Source organism: Cyprinus carpio, chromosome B25 (assembly GCF_018340385.1).
Source record: "Cyprinus carpio isolate SPL01 chromosome B25, ASM1834038v1, whole genome shotgun sequence".
Lineage (NCBI taxonomy): Eukaryota > Metazoa > Chordata > Actinopteri > Cypriniformes > Cyprinidae > Cyprinus > Cyprinus carpio.
This window is the reverse complement of record NC_056621.1, coordinates 8,545,215-8,565,925: the sequence shown is the minus strand read 5'-3', so window position 1 is coordinate 8,565,925 and position 20,711 is coordinate 8,545,215. Positions and strand designations below refer to the sequence as shown.

Here is a 20,711-nt window from a genome sequence, read left to right as displayed (position 1 = left end):
TGTATATATATATATAGGTATATAAATATATATTATATATATATATATAATAATATAGTTATATAATATATAGTGTGTATATATATATATATATATATATAGATAATATATATATAGATATATATATATAATATATTATAATATATAGATATATATACAATATACATATATATACATATATATTATATAAGAATATATATATCTACAGATATATATATATACATATATATATATATATATATATATATATATATATATATATATATATATATATATATATATATATATAGTATATATATATATATATATGAAAGCTAAGGAATCATATGATCAAAATGTTAAACATTTTAACAAACCAAACACTACCAAACCTGCAAATGCTTTCATAATGTTACTAGTAAATCCATACGGTAGGTGGCAGTAAATCCAATGTGAACAAGATATGTAACCAAAATTATATATTAATTTCCATTAACTCTGATACACATTTCAATGCAGTGTAAAATTCAAAACGCAGGTAAAACACCTGAAAAATAAATTAAATAGCCTACAGAATATTCCTTTAAATTAACACAATATATTATGCCCTACTCTTGTGGAGTTTTTTTTTTTTTTTTTTTTTTTTTTTTTTAAGTTAAACATGTGAAAACAACAGTACTAATTCTACATACTGCATAATAAATGATACAAGAGCATTTAACATTTCAGTAATTACAAAGGTAGTTTACAAGTTTGCATATTTACACATGGTACATAAACATACACTCTTAAAAATAAAGGTGTGTAAAAAAAGTTCTTCACAGCAATGCCATTGAAAAAAACATTTTTGGTTCCACAAAGTACCATTCAGTCAAAGGTTCTTTAACCCTCAATTGACCCTTAAGGAGGATTTACGTTTTGGGGGTCCTTGGAGCGATTGCATAAGGAAATTAAATGTTTTATATACTATATATATATATATATATATATATTATATATATATATATTATATATATATATATAATATATATTATATATATATATATATTTTATTATTATTATTAATATTATTATAATAAATAAAATTATTATTATTATTATTATTTTGCACACCCAAATCAAGCCCAGATTTTTTGTGTGTTTAGATTATTTAGGAAAAGTCACAGAATTTCATTCCCCTGAGATGAAGGGAACACTTTTAAAAAGTAAGAAAAAAATCAGATGGGGTCAGCAGGACCCCAAGGGCTGATTAAGGGTTAAAGAACCAGCTCTTTCTTACCTTTTTACAATCTGAAGAACTTTCTATCGCCACAAAGAACCTTTTGTGCAGAAAGGTTCTTCATATGTTAAAGCTTGGAATAAATTGGACAAAAAGATTCTTCTATGGCATCGTGAAGCACCTTTATTTTATTTTTTTTTATCAAGCCAATCACATTATTTTACCCATAAACCTTATGAATCTGATGTTGCTGAAAAAGAAGTTGGAATGGTCAGGAAATATTTATTTTAATCAAAATTACAGTTGTTTGCTATGTTGAAATTAAAGTACGGCCAGGGTAACAACATGAAAATAAAATATTTAGAAAATACTAACACATAAACTACATTGAAATTACTCACTAGAAGCAGATGAGTAATCACTTGTAGAGGAAGCTACAATAAAACACAAAAAAAATAATAAATGGACATTAATTATTTTAAAAAATCAATTCAACACAATATTATTAACAAAATTATCTTTATATGGCATCTTTGAATGAATCTGTCCTTTAACATCTCATTATACTGTTTCATGTCTTGTATTACCTGACTGCCATCTTCTCCTCATGATCCATATGATAGCAGCCAGTGTCAATAACACCAACCCCAATACACAAACCACAAGCACAAAGTAAGTCACTGACTCAAATGTTTCCCCTGGATACTCTGACAACAAAAGGTCACAAAGACATTCATTTTTCAGATAAATTATTTTATGTGCACTAGTCTCATGTGAACTAATTACCTAAAGTTATGTCCGGTTTGTTGCCCAGACTCAAAATAATACATTTAATATGCACTTAGTATAGTATAGTTTAAATATAGTAAGTGTGTCTGTAAAAGCACAATTTAAATATATTTCTTTTTCACCTGGGTTCTCTGTTTGTGATAGTCATCTTGTTGCCAAGTTTTATTACGACTGAAATATGGGAAGCTAGTAAAAGTCTTTCTCTCTTTTTAGACACAATTTAATTTGAGTTCTTTGAAGACTGTTCTCCATTCATCTCTGTGGCTCCGTGTCATGAACTTGAAGTGTCCACAGTTTCTTCAGATGCTAAAATGTTTGAGAATAATTTTAAATTGCAGTTAATGACTTGTGAGTCAAAAAATATATATATATATGAATGAAACTATTTAGAAAATATGTTAAGTTTGACAATAATTATGTAAATGTAAAATGTTATATTTTGAAGCAGCAAATAAATAAATAAATAAATGCCTGTACTCACTAGAAGCAGAGGAATATTCCCTGTTTGATGAATCTATTACATAAAAATATAACATAATTGCAGCATATCTGTTTGGGTTTCCTTGATTTTCCTAATAAGCTTTTTTAATTCTTTTCAGTTCTTACCTGCATGCTGCTTTCTCCATGTAATAACAGCAGCCCCAAACACCAGTGCCAGAGCCAAAACTGTTAAGACTGATGGAATCACTGAGTTAAATGGTTCCCCATGATTATACTCTGAAACATGAACCACAAATTCATTTAGAGTTTAGCTTGGTATTTTTTGCCCAGTAAGAATTTCTCACCTAAATCCACAGTCATCCTGTTGTCCAGACTGAGGTGTGTGGCAGAGCAGGTGTATGTGTGTTTGTCTGCAGCACTGATCTCCAGACTCTTCCTCATCTGGTACGTCCCGTCATCATTGGGCAGCAGATCTCCTCCAGTGATCTCATGATCAGCTACAGGCTGCCCGTCTCTGAACAGAGTCAAGTTGATGTGACGAGGGTAAAATCCTGTTGCCAAACAACTCACACGAGACCCTCCAGAATCTGTGAGAGCTTTCTGGATGAGTCTCACTCGTGGTTTTACTAGGGAAGAAAAATCCATCTTTTTATAAAACACTATCCTGGTATTAAGAATGAGATGTTTTCTAATGTTATTGCTTCAGTTAATAAAAAGGACCGAAGACCAACCTTTCTTATTCACTTGAGTTTGTCTCTTTTTGAGGTAATTCCTGAGAGTTGCTATGCAGGATGGGTAGTTTATTGTCTCATGACGCCACTTGAACAGTTCCAGAGATAGTGTTGCCATTTTTTGGGGGCTCTCGTATGTAAACTTGTTGTCATAAAAATGCATTTCATCTGTAGTGGAGCCACTAAAAGCAATCTTAGAGATCATTTGTCCAGGCTTATCACTGTCCCACAGCTCACAATGACTCATCACTTGATAAAGTTGAGGACCTGTTAGGATGAGTAGACATAGCTTGTGTCCCACAACGTAATATTTATAACTTTCAATCTCAATATTCCATATTTTAACAAAGTTAACATACTTTTTGTATAGTTTTTAAATGTTAGTCTTGCCACATGGAAAGGTTGCAAATCATGCCTCATTGCATAAAAGATGTATGAAACAATATCATCTTCATTTGTAGTATTATCTCTAGGAATGTATCTCTTAGTCTCTGAATTGTAGTGTCCTACTGTGAGGTCATCCAACATAAATGTGACGCTAAATTCAGGAAATGGTGTCTCTCCTTTAATGTATGTTACAAGCAGCCACAAAGAGTGAGAGCCTGTAAGACATAACAACAAGAAAAATCAATTCAAATAGTTTATTTAAACTTAACATCTACAAACAATTTCTAGGCTGTGCTTGTATGAGTGGAAAAAGCCACATGAGGCATCAAAACTGGACTAACCTAACTGAAAATGAATTATGTTTGAAAAAAAAAAAAAGCATCTAGAGTTCCATATGTAGCTATTATTTTGAATGGGACTCGCTTATGCTAGTGGCAATAAACAGGCTAACTTTGCTTTGTTTTCAAAAGTAGGCTAACCCTAAACGCATTTGTGACTTTCACTTTCAGTTTTGAACAATCCCCCCAAAAAACGTTTTCATCAAGATAATCAAATCATAACTGTGGCTACACTTGAGACAATCTAGCTTTTATAAACTTGTCAGAACGGTAGGCCCTATATCATTACGTGTATATTGATACATTACCATCTGACAAGTTTCTTAGAAACATAAACTGACGGGATACCATCGTCTGTTTAAATGAATTGCACATACTGTTGCTAGATAAATGCAAATAGAATCCTACCAGTCAAAACAGTTGTTAGAGCTGACAGCAGCACACAAAGAAAAACTAATAATTTACTCATGATCTTCTCGAGGTGTTAAAAGTAATGTTCTTCCCTAAAGTCACATTCATTGGCTTTGAGCCAGAAAACAAGAACGAGTCTTAACAAGTACCCAGAAAGTGCGTACTCTAGCCAAGATAAGGGCAGGGGAAATATAAATGTAGTTAATCTTTATATAGCCTACGACTTAATCTTAAGACTTTCCTATACTACATGCTGTTTTTAATACAACAGCCTATATAGAAGTGAGAAGTGAGAATTGTATTTTAATGTTTAATTCAATGTACATTTATTTCTAATGTCTACACTGTTTTAATAGCAACCTCTTGCAACATTCGGTAAAGAAATAGTTAACCCAGAAATACTTATTCTGTAATTATTCACTGAACCTCATGTTATTCCATATATCCTTGCTACGTGTACTACATTAGGCTAACTGAGACTTGTCATAGCACTTGCATATCATTGCTCTTTTGTTGATTTTGATTGCTTCCATTGTCTTCATTTGTAAATCACTTTGGATAAAAGCATTTGCTAAATGACTAAATCTAAACGTAAATGTAATATAGGCCTGTGTGACCCTGGACCACAAAACCAGTCATAAGTAGCACAGGTATATTTGTAGCAATAGCCAAAAATACATTGTATGAGTTAAAACTATTGATTTTTCTTTCATGACAAAAATCATTAGGATATTAAGTAAAGATCATGTTCCGTGAAGATGTTCTGTAAATCTCCTATCGTAACTATATTAAAACTTTATTTTCTATTAGTAATATGCATTGCTAAGGACTTCATTTAGACAGCTTTAAATGCAATTTTCTCAATATTTGTTTTTATTTATTTATGTATTATTATTTTTTTTTGCACCCTCAGATTCCAGATTTTCAAATAGTGGTATCTCAGCCAAATATTGTCCTATCCTAATAAACCATACATTAATGGAAAGCTTATTTATTCAGCTTCCATATTATGCATAATCAAATTAATTTTGAAGAATTGACGCTTATGGCTAATTTTGTGGTCCAAGGTCACATCATTAACTACACTTGATAACTCAGACACAAGGTGGCGCCATTTGCGTTTGTATGAAACAAGATAATACGGGACAAATGAATGTAGCTCTGATTTCAAAATCAAAAATTTCAGTTTAGAATCAAGTATTCAAGAGAATGACTTTAATCTGTTACTTCTTAAATAGACATTTAGCTTGAGTGAGCAGCACGAGAAGCTGTTAGACAAAAGGCTTTAATCAATATTTGCTGGACAAAAAAAAAATCAAAAGTACAGAGATGGGCAGTATTTTAATTAAATGTATTTGAAACACACATAATTACTACAAACTTAATTTGCAATACAAAAAAAACAATAAAAAAAAAAAATCTAAAGTATTTTGTAATTAAATATTTTGAGAGACAGTATTTTGTATATGAAGTACTCAAAATACATAATCAAGTAGTTCATTTATTCCCAGATAATACAATATCTTTCTTCAGAAAAAAAAATTCTATTTATAAATGCATTTATTTAACACACCAAGCTTATTATTTACATTCCCTTGCATTTGTACATAACACACTATAATATCTGGTACGTCCTGTCATCATTGGGCAGCAGATCTCCTCCAGTGATCTCATGATCAGCTACAGGCTGCTCGTCTCTGAACAGAGTCAGGTTCATGTGACAAGGGTAAAATCCTGTTGCCAAACAACTTACATGAAACCCAGAAGATAGTTGTTTCTGGAGGAGCCTGACTTTGGGTTTCACTGTTGGGAAAAAACACGTAAGAGAACGATATAATTATATTTCAACATTTGTTCTTGACTAGTTTGGCTAGGAGTCAGTCTTCGTACCATTTCTATTGATTTGAATTCTCCTTTTTTCAGGTAACCCTTGAGTGTTTTGATGCAAAATGGTTGGTATGAAACTTCATGATTCCTCTTGCTGATTTCAAGATGAATATTCAGCACTCAGGTTGAGATGTCTAAAGTACCCTGATATGTAAACTTCTTGTCAACAAACATCATATGTAAACATCATTTCAACATACACAACATGTGGGGTACATCACATACAAAATTTAATATATCTCAGATTCACCATCGTCCTTCAACTCACACACAACCAGCTGCTGAAGGGCAACAACACCTTTAATGAAGAGATGACATTTTAGGGTACTGTTCATACAAAATTTAAGATATTTTAGATATTTCCCAATCACAAAACCAATGCTACCGCTATTATTATCTCTATTAAAGTGATCAAATTCAACAAATTCAAATTCAAATTTAATTTATAACAAAACACACAAACTAACCACAATTAACATTTAAGTTTTTTACTTCACTACTTCACAATAAATAAAGAAATATAATTGTAACTTTATCACTTATTTTGAGAAGAACTTTTGAATCAAACACATCTTCAGTTGTTGTATTTCCTTTTGGATGGAGAGTTTTCGTCTCACCATTATAATACAGAACTCTGACATCATCCAGCAGCACTACATAGCTTAACTCAGGAAATGGCATTTTTCCTTTAATGTTCGTTGCAAGCAACCATAAAGAGTGAGAGTCTGTGTAAATAACAGGGGAATGGAAACAGCAACAAAAACAAAATCATGATTCTTTTTGTGTACGATTTAGCATTATTAGCCCCTACTTTTATTTAATCAGTCAAACATTTTATAAACAAATAAATACATTCATCAGGCATCACTGAAAAACAAAGGTAAAAGACCCTTCACTCTTTTTGAGCTTTTAAAAATAACACCCAATGTAAAAACCTATATGTCTTGTGAAAAGGGTCCATAATAATGGATTAAAAAAATCGAAATAAATAAATTTCTAAATAAGAAAATCAATAAACAAATACATTTCTATCCAATTTAAGTTTTATATATAGTTTTATTTCTTAAAATGCAAAAAAGCAATAAAATGCATCAAGACCTGACTTTGATGCAAGGTAGAATATATTTCATGGTACAGTTTTGATTGACTGCCTTTGCACTGTTGATTAAAATTAAACAATAACTAAAATGACACTTTTGACTGGTTTGACTGGAATGGAAATTGACAGATTTTTATTATTATTATTATTATTATTATTATTATGTGTTATGTAGTACTGAACTCAATACAGAAGTACACAGTGCTCAAAAATTCACATCAAAATGACTCCCAAATTACTCAAAATTACTGTTATTTTACCGCCGCAGTCGCCACCTCCCACCTGTGCTGGAAGTGATGTGAGAGACCCCCTGCCCCTGGTGTGATGTCTCTCTGCCGCTTTGAAATTCTAAAGCACCTTCTGGAGGTGCAACATCACATCTCTACATCCAGGATATATTGGGCTGCTGCCTCCAGCTCTTTAGCATTCACTCAGGTACCAGAGAACAAGAAGGAAACATCTCCTCTGCTTTGAAAAGATCACAACCATGGAGTTTAACTTTTCTCATATGCTACAGGGAGCCAAATGCCAGTTTGAATACAAGCAAACATCCACCACCATTGATGCTGGGTACTTCAGTGCCTGTGGCAGCCTTTCTCCAAGTTCCTCCATTGATTCTGGATGTTTTTCTCCTCTTTCGAGCTGTTGGGGAGCTGGAAGACAGCCAGAATCCTCTGGGATCGACTCCGTACCAGCTAAAAAACCCAGATTAGCTCTACCCCTACTTCCCCCTCGACGATGGAAAAGAGACAGCCATGACTAGAACTCCTCGACTACCAGGTCTAAAAACCCTTAGCTCTACCGAACAAAGCGACGGCTCAGGGTTCTAAACAAACCCTGGCCAGTGAAAGAGAGAAGCTCATGGATGAGGGATCTGACCAAGGCGCTCTCCATCATCTCCGAACCTCCCTACCTTACCGTCCTTCTGTGGCTCCTGCCTGACCACGACCTGTGTGGCCCTGACCAAGATTGAGACCCCTGATTCGCCTCACTATTAGCTACATCTCGTATCTTTCTGCTCAGCTGGAACAGTCTGAGGAGACCTTCAACCATGAAGCAACACCAAGAGACTAATCACAAGATACTTTACATAGGCTTCAGAAAGATCTGCTTTCAGAAACCTGGAGTCTGGAGGGGCCACGGGGACTTGTCCAGTATTGTCCAACATTCACAACCTTCAGTGATTCACCACAACAGATGGAAAACAACATCACATCTACTTCAAACTTCAGAGATGCACAATCCTGTATGGTAAGGAGGCTTTTTATTACACTTAATATTTGCTAGATACTGAATGTTCATTTAATAACTATAAGAGTTCAAATTGTTTGTTGCACAGTGATTTAATTCATTTTTCTTCTTTTAACAGTTTCCCTGCACAACAACACATAATGCTATTTACAGCAATCAGTTTTTCAGATGAAGAACAACAAGGAGACGATATGAGGTCACCTTACGAAAAAATCATATGGTCACTGCGTGAAAACTTCATCTAAAGACTTTATTTGTTTGTTGTATTAATTGTTTGCAATTATTTATCAGATAACATATTTTTATATTGAATACATTTGTATATATTGCTTATTTATTTTATTTTTTCAAATTAAACTCTTTGAAATATTAAGTTTTTGCATGTGCTTTTTTTTAAAGTAGAAAGATCCTCCAGTGATCTCATGGTCAGCTACAGGCTGCTCGTCTCTGAACAGAGTCAGGTTAATGTGACTAGGGTAAAATCCTGTTGCCAAACAACTCACACGAAACCCTCCAGAATCTGAGTTTGCTTTCTGGATGAGTCTGACTCTGGGCTTCACTGTTTAAGAAAATTGAAAAAAAGACCTAAGTACACCCCTGGAAACATGATTTTTTGGTTTGGATTGCAAACTTAAACTACTGCAAGGTAAACTTCTATAAAGGTGCAAAGCAGACCAAACCAAAAATATTTTTTTGCATTCCCATTACCTCCAACAGTGAAAGAGTGTTGTTACCCTGTGTTGGAAAGTCAATGTGTTGGTGTATTTTTGGGAACACACTCTTAAAGTCTGCATGGTTGAAATCCCCAGCTATGATGAGAAAAGCATCAGGGTGGGCTGTCTGCTGCTCACCGATGTGCTGGTACAGTTCATTTAGTGCCTCGTTCCTGTTGCTGTTGTTGGAGCTGGGGGGGATGTATACAGCAATGATCAGTATGGCTGTGTATTCCCTCGGTAGATAGAACAGCTGGCACTTAATAATCATAAACTCTGCCAGGGGTGAGCAGTGTTTGCAGACCACAACCACATCGCAGCACCACACATCATTGATGTAAACACAAAGCCCGTCGCCGCGAGATTTACCTCCCGCGACGAGGACTCTGTTCTCTGTCCATGTCTCCATGAACACAAAAACACAAGAGTCTCTTACAGTCCTCATAGTTGAGCGTAGTAGTCAGATGTAATACAGTTTTTTGTCCAAAGAGCGTACGTTACCCAGTACAATGGTGGGGACACCTGGCTTGTGTGGGTTAGCCGTTAGCCTAGCCCGGATACCTCCGCGCTTACCCCTCTTCTGCTTCCTCTCACGCCGCTTGTGGCGCCTCCGCTAGATGCAGTAGTGGGGGTCAGTGATGGTGTAGGCCTCCGGAGCAGACCGAGATCCCACAGCTCTCCAGCATGCGCAGTTTAACTCTAAAAATGTGGTTCTGCCGAAACTCATGACTGAATTAAATATTGATATGTTTCTTGCAATAACAAATCAAATCGCTTCAGGAGGCCTTTTTTATGAATGATTGGAACATTCATTTTCAATGGAGAGCTGGTGACGAGCGACATATATAAAGATGTGTAGAAAAGAAACTGTTGGATGTTTAAGTGAGTTTAATTAATACATTGATGGTTCAAGTTGTTAATTATATGATGCAGTGAGCAGTTTAGCACCGGTTAATGATTTAATGCACACACAAGCACTGCTGTAGTTTATATAACAACACTCTCCAACAGCAGCAGCAGAACTTTTATTTCTTTTAAGTCTGATTTCTGGTCATATTAGAAGAATATTTTAGTTTTACCGGCAATATAAAAAATAAATGCTTCTGATAGACAACCTTTGCACCACAAACAGACTTTGACTTCCCCTTTCACATTTACCTGAAACCTAATTAACACTGGCCAACTACCAAGTGACCTACACTGAATTCTTAACACAACTTTTAAGTCTCAAAAAGTGAATATATAGTGGGAGTTGTGTATGTAAAATATCAGAAAAGTAGCAAATAATTTCTGTTGGGAAAGAAATCCTGCATACATACACACCACTAAGTGTCAGTATACGTTGCTTAGCAGAGAGTAACGACACACATTAGAATAAGAAAACAAACAACACAAAATACAATAAAAAAAATAAATTTTATTTTCTCGGAAATCAATTTATATGTTGGGTTTAACAATCAAGGAAAGGGGTAGAAAACAGGAGATAAATGCCGTAAATCAGTGAATTTTACACTTTTCAAAGCAGACTGTCCAGAACAAAAGCATGTTTAGTTTTTGCTTTGTTAAAACTATAACACAGAAATTATGACTTAAAAAATATAAGGGCTGTCAATTTCAAATCAATTTCAAATCACTTATTATGCATTTCATGTTTTTTAATTCTATTATGCATCAAACTGAGATTAATGTAAAGACAAAGCTCTGCCATCAAGTTAGCATTTTTAAACATTCGCTCACTAAAAAATAAATAATTTCTAATCTAAATGAAACATGGCTAGAAGACAGCTGCAGTGCAACAGTCCTCAATGAAGCTGCCCCTCCTAACTTTACTTTCATGAGTGTCTGCAGGACTGTTAGGAGAAGTGGAGGTGTAGCTGCTCTATTTAAAGATGTCTATCAATGCAAGCAAGTGTCATTGGTCAGTACTTGTCTTTTGAATATTCTAGGAAATTGTGCTGAAAGGTGCTCCACGCATTCTGTTTATCATTATTTACAGGCCTCCAAAATACTCTCCAGCCTTTGTTGAAGAGGTCACAGAAATGTTATCAATGATTTCCTCAGAGTTTCACTGTTTTGCTATTGCAGGGGAATTTTAATATTCACATAGATCAATGCAGAAAACAAAACTACTAAAGAAATGATAACGGTTCCTAAACACTTTTGACCTGATTCAGCATGTGCATGGACCCACACACAAAGGTGGACACACTCTAGATTTAATCATCAGTAGGGGTCTAAACATTTCATCCATTGTTATTAAGGATGTAGCACTGATCACTTCTGTATTTTCTTTGACGAAACTTGAAATTCACTATAGCATCTATAAAGACAGCCTTCATGCTTTTAATGTGAAACTAGCCACAGCTAGACAGAATTTATTCTCAAAGCTTATAAACAGTAACTTAAACAACACTCATACACTTTTTGCTACTGTTGAGAGACTGACAAACCCCCCAAGTCAGATTCCCAGTGAAATGCTCTCAAACAGCAAATGCAATGAGTTTGCTTCCTTCTTTTCTGAGAAGATCATCAATATCAGGAAGGAGATTAGCACATCATCAAGTAATGCAGAGGGTCAGACAGATTTGCCGCCGCAATATCAAAAAGATAACTATGTCTATTTTGCAAGCAATTGATAGCAAAATTTTTGAAGAAATAAAGTGCAGCACCTAAAATCGTCAACCTGCTATCTTGACACACTTCCACATCTTTTTTCAAAAGTGTGCTTAACTGTTAGAGCAATCTTGATAAAAAAATTTTGAACAACTAAATTCTTTCTGGGACATTTCCAAACTCCCTGAAAACTGCAGTTGTTAAGCCCCATCCTGAAAAAGAGCAATCTTGATAACACCATTTTGAGCAATTATAGACCAATATCTAATCTTCCTTTTATAGACAAAATTATAGAAAAAGGTAGTCCTTAATCAATACTCAAACTTTTTAAACTTTTTTTTTTTTTGTTTGTTTGTTTTATTATTTTTCTTCAGGATTATTTTACTTTCTTTTATGTAAAGCACTTTGAATTACCATTGTGTACGAAATGTGCTATATAAATAAACTTGCCTTGCCTTGTCTGCCTTGCCTTGCCTATAAGCTAATTCTGCAAGGTTTTATGCAATCTGGTAATACAAATGCTCATTCCACCAGATGTCACGATATGCATCACTTAAAAAGATTAAATAGCTTTAGTTCAGTCTACCTAATCAAACAAAAATAAACTTACTACGAACAAAGCATAAACATTAATCTTAAGAAAATTTACATTTTAATTTACACTAAAAAAGGAAAGGAAAGGACATGACCTGTGGCAAAGTATGGTGTCCCATACTCCAAATTTATGCTCTGCATTTCACCCATCCAAGTGCACACACACAGCTGTGAGTAGTGAACAAACACAGACACACACCCGGTGCAGTGGGCAGCCGTTTTTGCTGCGGCACCCAGGGAGCAGTTGGGGGTTCGGTGCCTTGCTCAAGGGTCGCACCTCAGTCGTATAAAGGGTGGAAAAGAGTGCTGGTCATTCACTCCCGCCAACTACAATCCCTGCCGGAACCAAGACTCAAACCCACGGCCATTGGGTTATAAGTCCAACTCTCTAACCATTAGGCCATGAATAACGGTTAGAGACATTTAAGCATGACATTTAAGTATGATGGGTATCTACATTTCTGTAAATCTTCTCCACTTTTAGGTCAAGGAACAGAAAGGTATGACAGTTTGACAGTCAATCAGTTGTGTGACAGTGGCTTACATAAAACTGTTTAACTCTTAGGTCTCAACCAGTGAATTATAGTGGAAATTGTGGCTAAAATAAATTTACAGATTGTCACTTTGTGTCGTGGCACCTCAGTTCTGATTTTTTGTCCATATTTTCTTCAGATGCTGAAAATAAAATGTATTGTTTAATGCATGTGCAAATGTTTTCTTTATGCTGTAAATTAACAAATAGCTTAGAACAACTAGAAGTACTTACTAGAAGCAGAAGAATAACCATTTTTAATGGAATCTAAATTCCAAAAGAAAGACAAAAGGAATTATTGTTTCTGATTTGATTGTTTTTGAAATGTAATTTCTTCATAAACATAAATCCTTTTTTTTCTTAGTATCTTTAGACATTTTTACATTCTTGCCATACCTGCACATCGTCTTTTCCTTGCAGTTATAGCCGCTGCAGCACCAAACACCAACACCAGAGCCAAAACTATCAGAACTAATGGAAGCACTGATTTAAATGGTTCCCCATGTTCAAACTCTGAAACATCAAACACAGACTGAGAGATTGACTTTAACTGTTTTTGTTTTAATTGTTTAATTGTGTTTTCTGTAAGAGCTCATTACCTAGAGTGACGTCCAGTTTGTTGTCCAGACTGAGGTGTGTGACAGAGCAGGTGTATGTGTGTTTGTCTGCAGCACTGATCTCCAGACTCTTCCTCATCTGGTACGTCCCGTCATCATTGGGCAGCAGATCTCCTGCAGTGATCTCATGATCAGCTACAGGCTGCTCATCTCTGAACAGAGTCAGGTTGATGTGACGAGGGTAAAATCCTGTTGCCAAACAACTCACACGAGACCCTCCAGAATCTGTGAGAGCTTTCTGAATGAGTCTGAGTCTGGGTTTCACTGCAGAAAAAATAAAAGAGATATTCATTTAATTTTATAAAACAGTTATTTCTGGTCCTCGAATCTGATTCGCTGATAAGAGTGCCATATTAAAGCCATAACTCCAACCGTTTCACTGTTTGTATCACTCCGCCTGTCGTATTTCTCACAGTGAGTGCCATGGCGGAAACCGAAATCCACTATAATTTTTAAAATAATGATTTTTTTGTCATGCAATGTAGTTTTAATAGTGATAATGTATTTGTTTAGACTTCAAATATGCAGTTTTTTTAATAAAGATAATGTCTATATGAAAATTTGCTTCAATGTTTTTGGAGATTTGAGCTCCAGGGCATCAGCGGCCGCTTGGCACTCATGAAACCGTCGAGAGCAGCCTTACCTCGGCCAGATTCTCGAATTTGCTGTTGGCTCTGATGTCTCTATAGAGGTTAAACATGAGATAGAATTCGTTTGGGGTAAATCGCGGGTAGTCTTTGGTCTCATTATTTGTTCCAGAGCAAAAAGTGTTGGCTGAGGGCAAAATCCCATCACGTAACATTTTATGTCACTTCAATGCTGTTTATTGCTGCTTTTGTGCCAAGCAATTTTTATGATGGCTGTTGTTGTTGTTGTTTATTAAATATTATTCAGTAAATAATATTTTATATACATAGAAGTATTTAGTATTGGGGAAAAGTGTGCGTTCATGTTGGTGATTTTAGTGACATTGTTCCGCCATTAGATGGCGACAAAAGGGAGTCATCAGAAACACATTTAAATTGAAAAACAGTGTTGTGAAGAAGGAAGTTCTTTTTACTTTCAACACCAGCTTGTGCACAGCCAACATGCACTAAACAGTGCTATCAGAATTCATCTTTAACAGACTTAACCATATAGTATGACAAAAAGAGCCTAATGCTTTCCTCAGCGGCCAATCAAACTAATGTTTTATTGTGAATATGAGATTGAGCTGAAGAATGAATGCTTTATCAGATGCAGGTAATCACACTCACTCACTCACTCAGTCAATCTCTCTCATAATACTCTACTCCACATAATACTCGGCTTTTAATAGCTACGATTGTCACAGTGTCTGGGTTGTGTTCCCTGGGTAACCACTAGATGTCCTCCTTCCCCACGGTGTCTGTCACTTAATGAACCACATTACCCACGATCCCTGTCTCCTCATTGCACTCAGCTGTCACTGGTTATTAATCATTGCACTCAGTCAATTCCCCATTAGCGTTTGTCATGTCCCTGGGTATTTATACCGGTCTGTCTTAGTATGTGTCACGGAGTCCTTGTCTATTCTCGTCTGTCTCTTGTCGTGCTCTAGCCTTGTGTCCTTGTTTGTTTGTTTGTGTTTGTTTGTGTTTGTTTGTGTTTGGTAATGACCCCTGCCTGGACTGTTTATTCTTTGGATTGCCCTTAATAAAAGACATACTCTCATTTGGATCTCTCACCGTGTCTCCTTATATCCCGGACGTGACAGAAGGACTCCGTCAATCCGAGATCCAGCGGTATGTCGGCTCATGTTTCCTCCCCAGCCACAGAGCGGGAGAGGGATAGTTTTGAGGGAAGTCGCCTGGTGGTTTTCCGGGGGACCAGGGGAGGTCGCCGAGGAGGGAGTGGTCGAGAGGAGGCTCAGCATCGCTCTCAACCATGGCCCCCCTTCGACCCGGGGCTCGGGTGGGATGGATTAGAGCCACTATCTCACCATGGCGGACGGAGAGGGGAGAAGAAGCGCAGGTCTGCCATGGTGGCGCCACTGCCCATGATGGCCGCAGGGCCAGCGCCACGAGGCAAGATGGACGCCAGCCCAGCGCCACAGCACAAGGTGGTCACCAGCCCCACGCCACGAGGCCAGACGGCCGCCAGCCCAGCGCCACTGCCCAAGATGGCCGCTGAGACATTTTTGGATTACTTCTCCATGTTGAACAAAATCCTAGAGATTCCCAGGAGTGTTCACGTCACGGCTGCTGAGCCAGCACCACAGCACAAGATGGCCGCTAACCCAGCGCCAATGCCCAAGATGGCCGCCAGCCAAGCACCACAGCACAAGATGGCCGCCATCCCAGGGCCCACTGCACAAGATGGCCGCCAGCCCAACATCACAGCACAAGATGGCCGCCAGCCAGACAGCACAAGCGCCACAGCACGAGAGATGGCCGAATTCACACCTGTGTCGCCAGATAAGATGGCCGACTCAATGCCTGAGTCTCCGGACAAGGAACCGCCGACTCGCCGTCATAGAGGGCGGATGAGGAGACAGGCATCGACCGTTCCTCAAGGCCCAGAGGCCGTTCCCGAGCGCAGCCCGCTGCCATCCTGGAGGAGGTTCCCGAGCAGCCCGCTGCCGTCCTGGAGGCGGTGCCCGATGCCGAGGCGGTGCCCGATGCTGTTCCGGAGGCCGAGGCGGTGCCCGATGCCAAGGCGGTGCCCGATGCAGTTCCGGAGGCCGAGGCGGTGCCCGATGCAGTTCCGGAGGCCGAGGCGGTCCCTGATGCCGAGGCGGTGCCTGATGCTGTTCCGGAGGCCGAGGCGGTGCCCGATGCTGTTCCGGAGGCTGAGGCTGTTCCCGAGGCGGTGCCCGATGCCGAGGCGGTGCCCGATGCGGTTCCGGAGGCCGAGGCGGTGCCCGATGCCGAGGCGGTGCCCGATGCCGTTCCGGTGGCCGAGGCGGTGCCCGATGCCGAGGCGGTGCCCGATGCTGTGCCGGAGGCCGAAGCGGTGTCCGATGCGGTGCCCGAGATGGTTCCCGAGGCCGTTCCTGATGTGGTGGCCGAGGCGGGGTCCGAGGCCATTCCTGAGGCGGTGTCCGATGCGGTGCCCGAGATGGTGCCCGAAGCCGAGGCACTTCACATCTCCACAGGCCGTCCAGAGCATCTTCACGTCTCCACAGGCCATCAAGAGCACCTTCACGTCTCCACAGGGGCCCCGGAGTGGCAGGTTCCGTCCTGGCCGCTCAAATGGCGGGTTCTTCCCTGGCCGTCTGCACAACCTGAACTTTCGGGTCCACCCTGGCCCCCTAAACTGACTGATCCACCTTGGCTACCAGTGGAGCCATCGCTTCCTGTCCCTGTTCCCCTACATGGGCCTGGCCCTCCATCCCTCCCCCTTTTCTACCTCCACCAGTCCACCTCCCTCCTGGTCTTCTGGTTGTTGTTGTTGTTGGGGTTTTTTTTTTCCACTTCCTGTCCCTGACGTCTTGGAGTGTCTGGTAGCCACTCCGTAGAGGGGGGGTTATGTCACAGTGTCTGGGTTGTGTTCCCTGGGTAACCACTAGATGTCCTCCTTCCCCACGGTGTCTGTCACTTAATGAACCACATTACCCACGATCCCTGTGTCTCCTCATTGCACTCAGCTGTCACTGGTTATTAATCATTGCACTCAGTCAATTCCCCATTAGCGTTTGTCATGTCCCTGGGTATTTATATCGGTCTGGCTTAGTATGTGTCACGGAGTCCTTGTTTATTCTCGTCCGTCTCTTGTCGTGCTCTAGCCTTGTGTCCTTGTTTGTTATGTTTGGTAATGACCCCTGCCTGGACTGTTTATTCTTTGGATTGCCCTTTAATAAAAGACATACTCGCATTTGGATCTCTCACCGTGTCTCCTTATATCCCGGACGTGACAACGATAAGCTTTTAATGAAGCAACTCAACGATAGTTTGTTAGGCCTACTATTTCTTAAGTGACGTTTTCAAATTAGTAACGGAGGTTTGGGCTCAGCTTTTAAACTCAGTCTATGAATATGATATGAATACATGGCAGAAGCAAGTAGCTCTGCAAAAAAAGATGTTTTTTAAAGACAAGTTGTTGTTCCTAATTTATTTACACACTCCTGCCGTCGAACTGTTGTAAAAACGCAACTCACTCGTAGCCATGAAATACAGCTGTGCTGATATAGCTACAGCCATCTCACGTCTACTCGTGTGATATTGCTCATATTAGCCTGATAAATGCTCAGTGTAATACAGAAAGCCAAACAGAAATGAGAACACTTGTTCTTTACTAGTTTGACTAGGAGTCAGTCATTTTACCTTTTCTATTGACTTGATTTTTCCTTTTTTCAAGGTAACCCTTGAGTGTTTTGATGCAGTATGGGCGGTATAAATATTCATGTTTCTTCTTGCCGATTTCAAGATGTGTTTTTAGCACAGGGGCCGGGACATCTAAAGTTCCCTGATATGTAAAATTATTGTCAACATATAGCAGCTCATCAGTGGTTGATCCTCTGACAGCATCTCGTGTGATCATTTGTCCCGGTTCACCATCATCCCTCAACTCACATCCAACCAGCCTCTGAAGGGTAACAACACCTTGAACGGAGAGAAAAACTTTTTAAAGTAGTATTTTTACAGCACACCAGCACATGCAGAAATCTTTCTAGACATTTTACAGTCACAAAAAAAAAATGCAATAAAAGTGCAATAAAAATAATAATTATTATTATTGTTATTATTATTACTTCTACTATTTTTGTATATGGTATATATTGTTTCTATTATATATATCAATGTTAATATTTTTCTTAATTTATTATTTATATTTCTTAAAATTGCAAGTCTTTTTGATCAAATTTAACATATAATTGCAATACTCACGATCAGTTTCATTTAAGTTTGTTCTTGCTACTATCCATCTGGTAAGTTTTAAATCTGCATGTATGACATCACTTATTGTAAGGAACTCTGAATCAAACATGTCTTCAGTTGTTGTATTTCCTCTTGGATGGAGAGTTTTCGTCTCACCGTTATAATACAGAACTCTGACATCATCCAGCATCGCTACATAGCTAAATTCAGGAAATGGCGTTTGTCCTTTAATGTATGTTGCAATGAACCATAAAGAGTGAGAGCCTGTGATATAATGATAGGAAATAAAAAACAACGAAACAATTAACAAAACTGTGGTATGATAGACAACCGATATGTGTTCCATCACGTTCTCATCACGGATCGACAGTCAAATATGCTGATTAACTCAAAACAAAGTCAACAATGTGAAAAGAAACCAGGTGCACATGTGTTTCATAAAATCTATTTTTATTTAGTCAAAGGCAAGCTTGTAATAGCCTATTGGAACCAGAACCATATGCTCTGCCATTAACAGCTCCTTGTAGCTACACTAAAATCATTAAAATCTTACCTTTTGAAGCAATTATTGGAAGTAGAAGCAGAAATAGCGGAAGAACTTTGTTCATATTGCTGACATACAAAGCTTTCAGTAAAAACTTAATTGAAGTTGGTATTTTATTTCGGATTTTAAAAAAATAAAAAAATAAATAAATGTAATCTAAAATCACAATTTGTCCGAAATTTCCCACGTTGCCTTTTGCAGTGAAATATGAGTTATGGTCTAAGTACTGTTGTGGAAATCCCCCTTCATTTTTCAGTGATTGTGGGCGTTTAAGAAGTAGCCTACTGCTTTGTGAAGCGGAAACCTTTCTAAGTCTTCAGGCGCGTTTGACTTGAAGAGGCGCTGCGCAGAATGATCAGTGTATGGCATCAAAGTACCGCGAGAGCGATTCGAAGGCGTAAGCATCCGTCTGCTCTCTTATCACTCTCGCGGTATTTTGATGTCATAGACTGATCATACTGCGCAGCGCCGCTTCAAGTCGAACGCGTTTTTTTTTTTTCAAACAGCGATGCATCCGACGGATGAGAGTTGGAGCAGGTGGCTGCAGTGAGCGGAAGCAGACGCAAACCAAGATGAAGTGCGGGCCACAGGCAAAATTAAAAGATGAGGCCCTTCTAAATGATGATTTTGTTATATATATATATATATATATATATATATATATATATATATATACATATATACAAAAAGTAGGCCTAGTTAAAACACATATAATAGAACATTAAAACAAAGTGCTTATTCTTTAACAAAATATCAATCTTCATCTTTATGGCAGAACATACAATATTGTACAATACAATCTTGAAGATACAGTACAGTCTTCATATTTACAGTAACAATATATTCTGAAGCAATATTTTCATCAGTGTTCTATCAGCTTTTACATAACCAAATCTGCATATTTTTATTTACCTTTACAAAGGCCTATTTTTACAAATGCGTAAATAATGTTTTTATATATTAAACATAAAACGTCGAATACTGATATTTGAAATTATTTTATTTAAAAAAAAGGTACTTTAAATGTGAAATTAAAACCTCCAGGAGGCGGCAGCAAGTGAGTCAATGAGATTGAACTGAATTATTTAAATGTTTGATTCATTCAGGAACGAAACACCGTCATGCTGACAGGCTCAGACTACAGATTATGGTGGGATATTTGAAACAGCAATAACAAGAAAGGTTACTCACTACAAAATGGTGCATACACATCTAACATTTAGGATGCTTTTGATATCAAGTTTTGCTGGTTAGCTTTGTCCTTGACAGAGTACAAGATGACCTACAATCTAAAACATGACATTTCTGAAATAGTTTTGTTCAAAATAAATAATGGTAAATTAAATACTAGGAAATTAATATAAAATATTGTTATTATCTTTCAAATTCTAATAAATAAACTAATAAAACAAAATGGTACAAATAAAGTGCAGCACATGCAAAGAATGCAATGACTGTGGCAACTTTAACTTTTGAAAGGATACCATGGCAAAGTCATCCTTTCCTTATTCAAACAGACTTTTTTTCATGAATATATGATTGACCTGAAGATTGAAAGCTATATCATACACTTGGAAAATGATGAGCTTTATTACGCTCAGGGTATTGACAATACACTTATCTCACAATGTGAGACAAAATACAGATACTTGGTTCAGTAGAACGAGAGAATGTTTTAATACTTTAAGAAATTTTTAAATGACAAAATATTTGTCTTTTAATCACAAA

General features: G+C 37.6%; 2 protein-coding genes across 2 annotated transcripts; both read right to left on the bottom strand.

The window, feature by feature from the left end:
- Nucleotides 1-1,097: 1,097 nt before the first annotated feature.
- LOC109062435 (zinc-alpha-2-glycoprotein-like) lies at nt 1,098-4,404 on the bottom strand. The gene is made up of 7 exons (XM_019079524.2): nt 4,293-4,404; nt 3,519-3,761; nt 3,160-3,426; nt 2,773-3,054; nt 2,594-2,704; nt 2,469-2,501; nt 1,098-2,293 (listed from the first exon to the last, which is right to left on the bottom strand). The coding sequence occupies exons 1-7, from the start codon at nt 4,351-4,353 to the stop codon at nt 2,259-2,261; spliced, it is 1,032 nt and encodes a 343-aa protein (XP_018935069.2). The 5' UTR covers nt 4,354-4,404; the 3' UTR covers nt 1,098-2,258.
- Nucleotides 4,405-12,218: 7,814 nt separating this feature from the next.
- On the bottom strand, nt 12,219-19,255 carry LOC109062434 (major histocompatibility complex class I-related gene protein-like). The gene is made up of 7 exons (XM_019079523.2): nt 18,993-19,255; nt 18,449-18,703; nt 17,885-18,163; nt 13,584-13,865; nt 13,381-13,497; nt 13,219-13,251; nt 12,219-13,127 (listed from the first exon to the last, which is right to left on the bottom strand). The coding sequence occupies exons 1-7, from the start codon at nt 19,045-19,047 to the stop codon at nt 13,072-13,074; spliced, it is 1,077 nt and encodes a 358-aa protein (XP_018935068.1). The 5' UTR covers nt 19,048-19,255; the 3' UTR covers nt 12,219-13,071.
- Nucleotides 19,256-20,711: the final 1,456 nt, after the last annotated feature.